A 15,020-nucleotide genomic window follows, 5' to 3' on the forward strand; every position below is an offset into this window, starting at 1 on the left:
TGGACAACAACAACGAAAATTTTATTACATAAAAAAATACGACATTTAGAAGGAACCTAATTAAGCTTACCTCCAAAAAAAAAAAAGGAAAAAACGCTAAAAAACATCACGAACTTATCATCTTTTTTCTATTGTTTTCAAATAATAATTTTATTTTATATCTACTTGGCGGTGAATCCATCATCAATTTTGTCCTCTTATTTCCCATAAATTCCACCTCCCTCATTTATGCTTACCTCTGGTTTTCTTGATTGTGATGATTACAACTTGCAAGTACATGTGTTCGCGGTAAGTGATCACCTTTTTTCTTTGGATTAATTAGAAATTTGCTGCTTTTTGAAAATGAAATTTCAGGTTGGTGACTGATATTCCAGCAACCACAGGGGCCAGCTTTGGTGAGTGCCAGACTTTATTAAATCAAACAATATTGCACGGTCCTTTCTACTTGTGAATGAGTTGTTTCATGTTTCAGCTTTTACACTGTAGCTATAGCTTTTGGTCTTTTTTCTAGCCCTTGTGGACAAAGCAAGAGATCTTGTCGTTAGTTTTCAAGTTTTTTACTTAAAACAATTACCCTCCATTTCCTTTCCTTATTTCCCTTCTTTGCTTACAGAGTAAGAGCGCCATCTCTTTCATCCACTTCCACACTCGATCTGTCAATTGGCTGTGGCCAGTGATTTTTTCTTTTTCCCTCCTTAATTAAACAAAATTTCATTAAAACCACAACCAAAATAAATACATTTTATTAAATCTTTTTGGATTTCTGTACGACTGAGCCATTCTTAGTTAGGTTTCACACAGAATATTATTCGTTAAGCAAGAAGCAAAATATTTCATTATCACTTGACCAACTAGTCAATTATACATGTTCGCTAATTTGTTTCATTTGCATATATTGTTACATATGCATGCAGGCCAAGAGATTGTGAACTATGAAAGCCCTAGTCCAACGATGGGGATTCACAGGTTTGTCTTTGTGTTGTTCCGGCAACTTGGGAGGCAGACTGTTTATGCACCAGGGTGGCGTCAGAACTTCAGCACGAGGGATTTTGCTGAGCTTTACAATCTGGGACCTCCGGTGGCCGCTGTCTACTTCAACTGCCAGAGGGAGAGCGGATCCGGCGGAAGGCCTGTCAGACGATGATCCATACATGCTTAATTTGATATCAAATTACACACAAACACACACACACACACTATATATATATATATATCCAAAATTAAGAGCTAGCTAGTGTTAACATTATTATGTCATGGTTAATCTTCCTCTCTGGCTTTCTCACATTTTATTGTAACGTACTCTGAAGATGAAGTTAAATACTTCAAACAGTGAGAAAGGAAGATTGTTGTACTGTGTATACAATTAATTAGATTGTAATAAAAAGAGATGGAATTTTTTTTTTTTTTTGGAAAAAAATAATTGTATGCATGTTATTTGGCGATGCTGTCCATATTGAATCGAAGACATGAATGAACGTTTTGGTATTTGTGTTATTTAATTATATATTTTTTAAAATTTTTGTATCCAATAATATTATTCCATTTAAACTGTGCAAGGAAATAGCAATAATAATGAATTTGTAAGTAAAATAATTTAACCTATTTTTATTCATTATGTTCACTTTTAGGGAGATCACTAGTTTTCTCTTTCTGAAACAATATATACCATTTACTCTCTTAGTATTTTTTATAATAACTAATAACTAGGTGGCACCATAATTTTATAGTATTATTTTTATTTTTAAATACACTTTTATTCATATTTATTATTAAAAAAATTAAGTACTAAAAATAAGAAATATGTGTTTCGATGTGAATAAAAAATTAATAATAATATATTTTTCTTGTACTTTTTTTATGTTTTAAGTACTTTTCTTATAATAAATTTATATTTTATATTTTCAAGATAAATTATCAAGTCTTTAAATTGTGGTGCTAGGGAGTCTTTGGGTATTATGATAACAATAGAAGAATAAATGATACAAATTAATGTCAATAAAGAATAAATTGACAATCTCCCTAAGCAAAAGGTATAATTATACTCTCTAGCTAATGTATGGATATGTGTGATTGAGTTTTTATGGACATTTATGTCTCTGTATGTGGATTTGTTAGAAGATTTCTGTTTGGCTGATTAACTAGATTGTATGTGGCATGCATGCCCACAATTAAATACTATTTCTGTAGTATTTTTTTGTTATTTAATTCTTTGTAATTCTTTTAAAGTCTGGATTATTAGGTGCAAAAAAAAAAATAATACTCTTTCAAGTAAATCTTGTATAAGAAATCAATCCCTTATCACAAAGGATTTCCTATTGCTATATTTACTCCACGATTCTCTCTACAGTGTTCTTCAAGGATGCTATTTTGTTCAGCGTAAGTTTAGGAGCCAACAAATTCTTTCCTTCTTTGTTCTCTTTAACTAAAAACAAACTGAAACATGTTGGACAAACATTAGAACTGAAAAAAATTACTGTTAAAGGATTTGTATCAACTACGAATGGAATATTCATAATGCCTTTGATTCTCGTAATTATTTTTCAAAGATGATAGGAGATATATAGAAAATAAAAAGGGCAGGACATATTTAAGAGGTGAGCTGAAGTTTGACAGACTTTTAAAGGAACTATTGTTAAATGTAAGGGTAATATTTTTTGGGTCCCTGATCTTTTATAGTTTCTCAAGTAAGGATATAATTTTTCACTGGGCCTAATTCTCAGCTGTAACCCATGCCTGAAAATACTTGAAGGCATGAGTTTGACACCTCGTAGGCGATGATTCTACCTTCTATTCTATAAGTATGGATTAGGAGTATATTTCTCCTGGCTTATTTGTGGGATAAATTTTCAAATAATCTTTGACCGATTTTGAATTAAGCTATAAGTGAATGTATTTAAAATCTCAACAGAATTCATATTGTGATATATTTATAAATTGTAACAAGCTCGTAAAAAAAAAGGTAAGGGCATAATTTATTCAGTTATACTAATAAGTGCATAATTTTATTTTATTTATTTTTAAATTTTGCTTTTATATTATTAGCTTAATTGAGTTGGTCGGCGTTGGTTAGAAGTTGTCAACAATTAACTTTTTCTTATAAATGAATAAATTACGTTAGAAAAATAACCGTTCAGTATTAAGTTTCGGACGGTTATTTCGTTTGAAGTCCAATATTAACTATTTCTTTTTGCTTCAAAAACAAGTCCAATTGCAACTTGTTATTTGTCAATCAAACATTTTAGGGTGTTCATTGTTTTTGTCGGAGTACGTTTTCATCTTAACGGACAGAGTTAGAAAAACAATTTTTTAACACACACACACACACACACACACACACACACATATATATCCTTTAATCATATTATAATTATGTGTTTGGTTTCCCCCCTTTCTTTGTTTCTGTACAAACTTCTTCCTTCCATGGGTATGGATGTGGAACCTCCGATATCACACCTGAGGATGCTCAGATTCTATGGTTCTATCACTATCTTCATATATATTGAAAAATCAGTAACTTTAAGGTTTCATTTGGAATTGTTGTTGAAACGCCAAGAGTAGCAGAGTTCAAAATTTTTATTAAAAATTTTTTTGATAACTTTTTTAAATCTTCATATATTAAAAATTTCTTCATTTTAACATCAGTCTTAAAAGGATGTTGGGAGTTATTTTTTTGAAGTAGATTATAAAAGAATCCCCACATAATAACACTTTTAGATTACTTCTACGATTACCTTATTAATTATTATTTTTTTATAGGAAGCTTACTAATTAGTTCATTTAACAGAAAAACCATGGAGATAGGGCCTAGCTCCACCTGCTAGTGGATAGTTTTACCAAGATTTAAGTTTTTGGTTTGAATCTTATGTAGCGTGCATGTATGTTTAATTAATAAATTAAAAAAACAACCATCATATCTTAATTTCCCATGGCTACTATGAAATTATAGTCTCATTAAATTATATTGCCACAATTACTATCTTTCACATATTTACCACAATTAAAATTTTTTATTTGGTAAGCTCATTTATTTTTATATAGTACTTTTATCTTCAAATAGTTTATTATTGAGTTTAAAGAAGAAGCACTGCAACTGATATTTCATTACTTGATTGTAATTATATAATGGATAAATGCTCGTTTATTCCCTATATTTTAATTTAAGAGTCAATTAGTTCCTATATTTTGTAGGGGTGTTCACATATCGGATTTTACGCATTAGATATCAATCCATATCTGATCCATGATTTTGTGGATTATAATTTTTCAATCCAATCCAATCCACGGATTGAATAAATTCAATCCAAATCCAATCCATACATCTACGGATCGGATGCGGATTTAACTCAATCCATATCTAATCCATACGTCTGAGGATCGGATGCAGATTTAACTTAATCTATATCCAATCCACCATTTTGCGCATTAGTTTCCGAATTAAAAATTTTTAGTTCTCTCCAATCCATGAACTAGGGTTGGCAATGGGACGAGATGGGATGGGATTTACCAATCTCAGTCTCGTCCCGTATATGCAAGTGGGATGAAAAAAACGTCTCACTCCCTTCCCTATATTTTTTTTTTTGGGACAAAAATACGTCCTGATCCCGTCCCAAAAGAGATGGGATCCTGCGGGATCCCATCCCAATTGAAAATATTCTCATTCTTAGTCGGCAATGAGATGGATGGGACGGAATTTGCCAATCTCACTCCCGTCTCCTATATGCAAGTGGGAAAAAAGGTCCCAGTCCCGTTCCTAAATTTTTTTATGGGATAAAAATATGTCTCAATCCCATCCCAAATTGCCATCCCTACCATGAACTAATGAAATAAAAATAAATTCACTACTGATTAAATTAAAAATTGAATAAAATTTAAATAAATTAACTGTTTAAATAAAAATAAAATAATACATTCATAATTTTAAAATATAACACATCGAGATTAATTGTTCAAATAAAACTATAATAATATGTTCAAAGTTTCAAAATATAACACTAAGATTAATTGTTCAAATAAAGTAACAATAGTATATTAATATAACACTGAAATTAATTGTTCAAATAAAGCCACAATTAATTGAAATGACGAAGTTTCTGAAACCAAACACAGTCTGATCCTTCACCAGGGCTGTTGTGCTTGTCGAAAAGTGGTGATTACGGAGCCGTCAACGATGGGAACCAGGAGAAGCCATATGGGTGGTGATCTTGAAGGTTGTGATAGTGCAATTGTTCGGCTGGAACCAATGATTATGAAGTGGCTCGATGGACTCGGGGAAGAAGATGGCTTGCTCTAGCTGGAATCGCGTGGCCGACGTCCTTCAAATCGGTGTTGAGAGTGTATCGAACCAGTATTGGGTGTTGCTAGTACGTGTGACGGCAGGGAAGCTTAGGGTTTTTTGTTTGCAAATTGTTGGTGACTTGCATTATGTTACTTTGCTTTTGGGTGGCTTTGCAAATTGTTTTACAATTTTTACAAGTTATATTTGTATATTTGATTATTTAATTATTTTTTATTTTTTATTATTATTGGGTAATGGCTAAGATATATTATAGTGTTTATGCAACTATGTAATGTCACATTTATAATATTTTTTAATTAAATTTATAATATTTTTTAATTAAATTTATAATATTTTTTAATTAAATTTATAATATTTTTTTAACTAAATAAATAAATAATTTTTTTTGTGCGAATTCACGAATTTTTGTGGATTTACAGAAGTAAATCCATATCCAATCCATCGATTGCGGATTTTTAAATTTTCAATCCATATCCAATCCATCAATCCACTGATCGGATTTATACGGACCGGATTTTCACGGATCAGACGGATTGAGCGGATCGGATTGGATTCTGAACACCCCTAATATTTTAAAAAGTACCTCAAAACACCCATATTGCTAAATATATTTGTTCCTACTCATAATTCTTCTTCTTCTTCTTCTTTTTACAATGATACCCTTACGACAATATTCTTGAGGATATTAATAAAAAGAAAAAAATGTTAATTCCTCTAACTGACCTTAAACAAAAAAAAATTAATGTAAATTGTTATGTTATGTATTTATTTTTAGGATTAATTTGGTAAATTAAATTTGTATGTATAATTATTAGTGAGATTGTTGTAAGGATGTTAACGTTACTTTAAGTTGGCTGATATAATTTATTTATAAATAATTAGTAGCAAGATTGTTACAAAGTTATAAAAAAAACTAGATCTTTTATACTGATATTTATTGATTAATTTACTACTGAATAATTATTATTTAATTTTCTAATTAACTTTTTAATCGATCAATTAATTAATTTGAAGACTATTGTTGCTAGGGCATTGTTGTAAAAGTAAACAAAAAAGTGAGGGAAAGAATGTAACGTATTCAATAACAACGTTATATTAAGGTAAGTAAAAATACAAGGGCCAAACAAGCATTTATCCTTATATATTATTATAGTTCAGAGTATGGTTTTGAAAAAATCATATGAAAAAATCAAAGGCCATATTTTTATACATATGTTGAAAAAATCAAAGGCCATTATGTGCATCTAGATTTAGAAGACAATTTCTCATGTGTAGTGCTTGATTATTTTCCATTTATGTTATTGAATACTGAATATATTGCATAAATATTTCTTTGAGCAACTGAGAAATTATATGAAGGAAGTTTTATTTATTTCTTGAAATCGCTCAATATATCCCCATAATACAAAACAGCAGGCCATTTATAATGAAACTTTATCTACAATGTACATGTCTCTCGCAATCTTCTAGAGTGATCTAGATGGATTAAGCCTTCATTGGTGGGTGGGGTCCTAAGTGTTTGATCAAATGCTGTAATGCACTGTCAAGAAATATGTGAGGCGTGATACAAAGTTTAGCAAACGTACATGTAGCTTGAAAATCTGGATCCATTAAAAGCCAGACATTTCCCATTCTCCTAAATTAATATTTGGACCTACTCCGCCTATATTTTTTGTAAATAGATCTATGATGTATACCCCTATGAATGGTGTGGAGCGAGCGCCTTGAACAATTTGATGGCACCACGCCACCACCCCTCTAACAAGCCTTGGTGGCAACTAGTTGATATTTATTGAACATTATGAAAAGTTTGAAATAGAATAAAGTTGTATTGAGCAATTCAGGCAAAACTATCATGTGATTCCTTTCAATTTAAGTTGGAATGACTGACTATAAATGGTATACGATCAATTATCCATTAATATATCAAAGGCCGCTGTATTTACATTTTTCTTTTTCTTATTGATCTCTCAACTTCTAATTTGCGTATCAACAATAAGATAAAATTTCCAAAGACAATGTGAAGTGGGCGATGGCTAATGTTTGCTCATATTTGGTGATTTCATTCAAACACGTAATAGAAAATGAACTTGGAGTATATGGTTATATTATTAAGTAAATACGTGGTCAATTTGATAACTGAATATCCGACACCAAAATAAAATTAACGTTGTTCCCCACCGTGATATTAGTGTTAAGCAAAATTTTACCTAAAGCTTAACTTTTGAGACAGGAGAGTAATTAATAAGGCATTTTCCGTTTCAAAGCCTTTACTTTATCTTTATTATTATTTTTTAGATTGGGATTATTGGCACCCCTCCAAATATCTCTTACCATCCTTTTTCCTAATTAACCCCATTAAAATATTTTAAAAAATTATAAAATTCTTTTAATACCTTCATCAATGACAAAAATACTCTTAATTAAAATTATTAGTGTAAACCCAATTCTCTGATTTTTATTTATTTTAATTATTGTTGGGTGATTTCTATTGCAATAGGTGTCAATGTGCAAGTGTACATAACAAATAATATACTGATGAGTATTCAGATTGTCTCTACAAGGATTGATGTTATCAGATTTGCTACAGCAATTTTAACAGTGTAATTTCAGTCTAGATTAAAATAAAATAATTAATAAGACTAATGAACTAACTAAATTAAAGTAAATGCAATAAATAAAATATTGTAAGAAAAATTCTCAAACCAAACACAAGGACGAACTCAATGGGAAAAAAGTAGTTGAGTGATTAAACTCACTTAATGGCATTGACAATTTTTTTTTTCAATTTCAGTACCGTTGCTACAGCATCTACTACAGTACTGGGTAGAATCCCTCATGTATCCTCAAATGTTGTATGTTGGATATCTTATACCTAATGCAACATAACAGTGAAAAATTGTTAAACTAACATTAGATACAACATTAAACGTTATAGGTTCCATTTACCCTATGAGGTGAATCTCTATGTCTAGTTCTTCACTAATTTTAGATCAAGCATGACCCTATTCAAATTGAGATTAACTCAATTTGAGAAACACAATCTAAAACCAAGTATTGTCTTAATTTGTTCCACTAAGTCACACATTTTTTAGGCTCTTTTTTAGCTAGTATCCACTAAATGTGTGGTCGACCGAAATGCGAATTGCAATGAGTGAAATTAAGACAAAATGCTGCAGCAAGTTCAGAGTAATACGCATATAACAATCAATTAACCATTAAGCTTATTCATCACCCAACCACAATAATATTTAGTTCATGATTTGCGATAGAACAGTAACAAAAATTGTTTTAGCCATCAAATACATTCGCACAAATAAATAAAAACAAGAAACTAAGATAAAGAGTTGAAGTTCACTTGATCTTGCAATCTCTCCTTCTTATTCTCTGTGAATCCTCTGTTGCAGCCCTCAATTCTCTCTTAATTTATGTTTTCTTGTTGTTTTTCTCTGCTATTTTCCTTGAGTGACAACTCTCCCTCTTTTTCTTTTCATGCGTGCTCCTTTTATAACTTGGAATTAGAGCAACCAAAAGCATGTGGACGCGTATCTCCCATTTTTGGAAACTTCATATCACAATCTTTCAGTTAACGCGCTTGAAATCCAGTCTATCGTTGCTACAGAATTGCTGCAGCAACAACTACAACATCTTCACTATTTCATACTTGTTTTAACTCATCTACAGTCAAGTTCTTTTGTCATCTTTGCAAGTCTATTGCAGTAGTATTCCATCCATAAAACTTGAGCTTTTGGGTCTCCTACAATCATGCACATATTCTAAGCACCAAATGATCTAAAATAAGATTGATTTATCAAAATTAAACTTAAATAAATATTTATGCAAAATATAACTAAAATGAAACAAAACACATCATTTACTCTCTAAATAATATTGATTTAAGCCTAAAGGTACCCTGATAACTCTCATGTTATAAAGTTATCAATTATTAAACCCCTTTTCAATAATAATTTCTTCCATTCAAAAGAAAAAAAAACAACAAGTTTTTATTCTTCCCATTATAGCCACCGGTGGTAAATTCTTCACCCAAAAATTAGAGGAAAAAAGCAAACTTCTTAATTTATAAAATGTTAGATTTTTTAAAGAGAAAAAAATTATTTGACTTTTACGTGGGGGCTTAATTAGAAATTATCCTATTAAGTAATTTTAAATAAAAGTTAAAATTGTATAATAATTAAATGGGTTTTAAGAGATATTTGGACGGATGCCAATAGTCCCACTCTTTTTTTTTGTCTCATATGATTCATAAATCCTAATTCTTGTGTTCGACCTGACCAATTACCTATCAAGTTGGAATCCTTATCTATAATTTTATGCCTCATTGCACATGCCAACAACATCAAAGTATTGTTCTAGCCTAAATAGGAAGCTGTCTAAGACTATGGCGTTGCTTGTGCCATCATAGGTGTCAAGGCTCGGCACATCAATGCGGTGAGCATTCACTTTAGATTGTGGAAGCTAGGTTATCATAGAGTGTGCGCTTGTGCTAGGACTAATCCGAGCAAATTTCCTCCACTTCCAGACGGATTGCTCGTAGCTCGTTTTACACGAAGCTACAAAGTTTAAGCAACTCATCATGGAAGGCTCGAAATGCCCCTTGAAGGGTGTTGGCTTGGTTTTGGATGAGGGCCTTAGTGGCTATTGTAAAGTCAGCATACTCGCCCTTAAGACCATCTACGCTTTCCTCTAAGCTTTTGAAGGTGTCCTGGGTCGTGGATATTGATGTTTCGAGCATGGCAACGTGAGGTTCCAAGGCATCAATGGAGGTGGCCTTGGACTTTCCACAGGACTTGTCCTACGTGCGTCCCTCCTCGTAGCAACCGGTTCTTTATGGTGGCTCCACACGAACAATGCCCTCTTATGATGTGCTAGGAGTCAAAGGGTTGGCCATTGCTCATAAGCTAGATTGTGTGGATGCAAACCTCAGCTCCAATACCATTTGTCACGGGGTGAGTATGTTGCACAACAATTCAAGTGATACTTAGACAGTTTCTAGCACAAAAGTTTCTAAATAAGCCTATCAAATTTCTCAAGCTAGCTAAGCAAGATGCTTGCGAGAAAGATAGAGAGAAGAAAGCAATATAGCCAAAGAGAATTTTATTACTCAAAAGAGAGAATACAAGAAAGCTTTACAAGTGTGCTTGAGTTGCTTGCTTGTTGTGTGGTGTGTCGTGTGTGGTGTGGTGTTGAGCAAAATGGCAAGTGTCATGCTTATTTATAGGGAGCCTTACCTTGATCAAGAGAGTTCTATACAACTTGTGCAACTTGCCAAAAAATCTAAGGCCTAGGAAATTCTACAAGTCATGTAATTAATCTAGAAAATATTTAGCTATGTACAAGAATGGAGTGTTGTAGAAATTTCTAGAATCGGATTGGACTTGTGAATTTAGGATGTCTGCTACTAAGCACACCACAAGCTGCAAATGTATTAGGCGGCCTATTGCTAAGCGCATCTTGTTGCTTAGCACAGTCTACCTTTGGGACGTCCTTTATTGAATGCATCTTGGCATGCTAATTTAGCCTCTTTTGGTGGTAAATTTAAGCAGCCCGTGACAGTGTAACTCTTAAATTAATTTTTTGTTGGACAATTAGACTTCTATACTTGTAACAAATTTTTAAACAAATAAGTCAACAAAATGTTCATGTAACTGAAATTCGGTGGTGACTGCACTCAGGTATCTATCTCTCAGTTTCAAAATATATCTCTTCCTTTTTCTTTATTTATTTATTCATTTTTAATCATCAAACTGAATGATATGATTTAGACATGTAATACAAGGACACGATGCTCTGGACCGACTACCTAGATTACAACTTGATTCAATCAGAATATATATAAGATAAATAGGTCCACTTCACTTTATAATTTTTTAGGTATCCAACATTTTGATCAAGTTAGGAGGAATCAGAGGTGAGAAAATGTGAAAAGAAAAATAAATAAATAATCAAAATAAAGTCAGATTCTATTGGTGGTACTAAAGAGTAAAGCAGCACCACAGAAAAAATTATATAAATAGCTCCAAGATCCTTGTAATTCATCAACCAACCAAGAAAATTTCATCACTTGAATGTTTATACTGCTTTTGTAGCTTATTCTGTGCGTGTTTGCTTAGCGTTGATGATAATATGTCTGGTGACAGAGACCCTCTTGTTATTGGCCGTGTGGTTGGTGATGTTCTTGACAATTTTACAAGAACAATTCCTCTGATGGTTACCTATTCAGGCAAGGACGTCAAGAATGGCTGTGAGCTCAAACCTTCTGCAGTTATCAACCAGCCTAGGGTTGAAATTGGTGGTGATGATCTTAGGACATTTTACACTTTGGTAATAATTAATACGCTTTTGCTTTTGCTTGTGCTTCGATTAATTCCGTTTTCTAGAGTCTTCATGTTTTGAGTATCATTTGTGACATCTTTCAGGTGATGGTGGATCCGGATGCACCAAGCCCAAGTGACCCCGGGCTGAGGGAGTACTTGCATTGGTAAGTAGTCTCTTCCAGACCTCTAACTAATAATCACACAAATAAACACGCAGAGAATTATATATATATATATATATATATATATATATATATATGGATTTGATTCTCTTTGTTTTCCTTTCTCTCTCTAACATAATTTTCCTTTTTTGGCTAAAAACGGAAAAGCTACACCTAATTATAGGCAAGCAATGAGCATTACTCCCAAGAAAAAGACTCAGAACTGTCCATCGACAGAACCATTAAAACTATGCTAGCAATGCATGCGTGAAAAATATGTAAAATCACTGGACATAGCATGAGGAAAATATAGAAAAACTCGCAGAATCTATAGTTTGGGACACTAATAGCATCTCGAAATAAACCATCTAAATATAGAATTTGGACCACCAGGTGAAGGCACTCAAAGTAGTGGTTGCATACAATTATTCCAACAAACCGAAAGGGTAAGTACCCTTTAAGTTCCTGTGGTTCTTTTAGTATTACATCTCTTAAAATGCCTCAGTACATCCCTTTCAATTATTTTTACACAATTTGACATGTTTACCCCCAATGAGTTTCCATAATTCAAATTAATGAAAAATAACGTATTTGACAAAAAAAATTATGAGTTTTATAATTTGTTTTAGTTTTTCTAAGTTAATTCGCAAGGGAATAAAAAATGTTAACAATTATACTCACTAAATATTTTAACTTATTATTGTATAAACAATTAATAACTTGCTATTTCTTTACAAATTAATATTTTATGTACTATTATAGATATTAGTCGATGCTAAATTCTAATAAATGAAGAAATTTGTAACATATTATTCTAATTTAGTTTGGAAAATTAAATAATTAACAGTAATATTCTTAATAAAAAATTTCTTTTCCATTAGTATTAAAATAATTTTTCCTTAAGGAAAATATGTTTTATATGATTAATAATTAGTGTCGATTTTAATAATAAATTTTTTTATTTCTTATTATTAAGAATTTTTTTAATAATTCACAATGATTTATGTCATTAATTTGAATTATCCAAATTCATTAAGGGTAAAAACTGTGAAATTACGTAAAAAATTGAAAGAGATGATGTGTTGAGATATTTACAAACTATAGCAATGTAATGGATTATTAAACCGAACTATCCTACGGGAGGATGAATTATATATTATTCTGTAATTGTTTTACAAGAGAAAAATAACTGTATTGCTAATGAGTTTGTTAATTTACTGTGCCATTGATCTAGGAAAGAAATCATATAGTATGTCTGAGAGATATAGGCAATCGAGACGCTTAACGTTGGAAAATGAGACGGGTTTTTAAGGCAACGTAAAAAAGGACTTTTGATTTTACCATGAACAAGCAGAGGCTGTAGGTAGGTAGCTAGCTAGGAGTCCGAAATATTCATGATCATGAAAGGGATGCAGCTATGGTGTTGGGCACCTAGCCATTGGATCCAGTTATGTTAAGAGATTTAATGATTAGGTACAGCTGTGATATGGTACTATAGTTGTACCATAATCAAGTTCTCATGAAAGACCCAAATTCCTTACCTGTTTGTTTATGATTTATTTATTAATTTTCAAATTATGCTCTCTCCTTTTTGTCGATTAAATTAGAAATTTACTGATTTTTGTGAATTAAATTTCAGGTTGGTGACTGATATTCCAGAAACCACAGAGGCTAGCTTTGGTAAGTGCCAGGCTTTATATTAATAAACAAATATTATTTGAGCAGTTGTACTTGAGAACGGGTCGTGTCATATTTCAGCTAGCTTTAGAATAAGTTTGTTAATCTTGTGATTTTTATAATAATTATTGTTAATTATTTCATAAAATAATTAATTATAAAAAGAATTAATTAAATATTTAATAAAATTTAATTTTAAAATTATTATGCATTTTAAAATAATTATACATGTTTGATAAATTTTATTTAACATTAATGTAAAAATACAAATAACTATTATTTACATATTTATAAACATATATAATACTCACACATATAATTGATCTTTGCATGCATGCAGGGAAAGAAATTGTGAGCTATGAAAGCCCTAAGCCAACGGTGGGGATTCACAGATTCGTTTTCGTGTTGTTCCGGCAACACGTAAAGCAGAATGTTTGTGCTCCGGGGTGGCGTCAGAACTTCAGCTGCAAGGATTTTGCTGAGCTTTACAATCTTGGATCTCCGGTGGCTGCTGTCTACTTCAACTGCCAGAGGGAGACCGGATCCAGCGCCAGCCGAAGGCCTGTCAAAAAATGATCCATGCATTCCTGGATATATATCAAATTATAGAATTATGAAAGTCATGAAATAAAAGCTAGCTAGTGGTAAATATGGTCTTAATTAGTCTTCCTCTCGAGGTTTCTCACTTTACAAGGTCCTATGAAGTTACGTACTTTAGATTGTGAGAGAAAGGAAAATTGTTGTCTTACGTATACAATCAATTAGACATAGAGTAATAAAAAGAGATGGAAATATGTGATAAAAAAGAAAGGCATAATTCTCTTATCCTATTATCGATGTGATTGAGATTTTGTGGATATTTACGTTTATATGTGGATTTATTATTTGAATATTGATGTACTTAAGATGATCGAATTTATATATATATAATTGAGGGAACACAACATTTGAGGTTAGAAAAAATAACTATAACCTTAATGGTCGCGTAATTCAAAATTGTTTATTAAAAAACTGTTTGATAAACTTTTTTATGTATGCTTACTTCAGATTTTGCACTATTTTGCCACTCTACCAATTTTCCTTTTTTTTTTTTTAAATCAAGAGTTGAGGATTGAGGCAATTGTTTTGAAGGGTTGAGGATTGCTTAGAAAAATAATAATATTAATAATAACACTTTTAGACTCTCTACCATTACCTTATAAGTAATAATACATTTTGGATTGTTTGAAATTAATGGTTCAAAATTCGTGTCAAAATTTTAAGTGAAAATTTTAAATTAAAATAACCCCACCCTATATATGAAACATATTTTTCCATAAACCTACTCTGTAGATAACAAAGTTAATATATTCATCATGTGTTTAGCAGTATCTAAAAATTTATAAGCTCATTTATTTTTATACAGTACTTTATCTTTAAATAGTTCATTATTGAGTTTTAAACAATAAGCATTAATTAAATTTTCATTGTAATTATATTTTTTTCCCTTACAAGGATACTAGGGTTTCTAATATTTGAATCTTAATTTGTTATGTGTCATTTATCTATTAG

At 31.4% G+C, this 15,020-nt stretch overlaps 2 protein-coding genes across 2 annotated transcripts; both read left to right on the forward strand.

The window, feature by feature from the left end:
- Window positions 1-354: 354 nt before the first annotated feature.
- LOC18039584 (protein RICE FLOWERING LOCUS T 1) lies at window positions 355-1,191 on the forward strand (the record flags this gene model as incomplete). Its single annotated transcript, XM_006428167.2, has 2 exons — window positions 355-395; window positions 915-1,191. Coding segments are annotated over 2 exons (271 nt in total), but the record flags the coding sequence as incomplete, so codon positions are not given.
- Window positions 1,192-11,440: 10,249 nt separating this feature from the next.
- LOC18037948 (protein HEADING DATE 3A) lies at window positions 11,441-14,045 on the forward strand. The gene is made up of 4 exons (XM_024182303.1): window positions 11,441-11,638; window positions 11,734-11,795; window positions 13,432-13,472; window positions 13,810-14,045. The coding sequence occupies exons 1-4, from the start codon at window positions 11,441-11,443 to the stop codon at window positions 14,043-14,045; spliced, it is 537 nt and encodes a 178-aa protein (XP_024038071.1).
- Window positions 14,046-15,020: the final 975 nt, after the last annotated feature.

This window comes from Citrus clementina, unplaced genomic scaffold (assembly GCF_000493195.1).
Source record: "Citrus clementina cultivar Clemenules unplaced genomic scaffold, Citrus_clementina_v1.0 scaffold_6, whole genome shotgun sequence".
In the NCBI taxonomy this organism is placed as follows: Eukaryota; Viridiplantae; Streptophyta; class Magnoliopsida; order Sapindales; family Rutaceae; genus Citrus; species Citrus x clementina.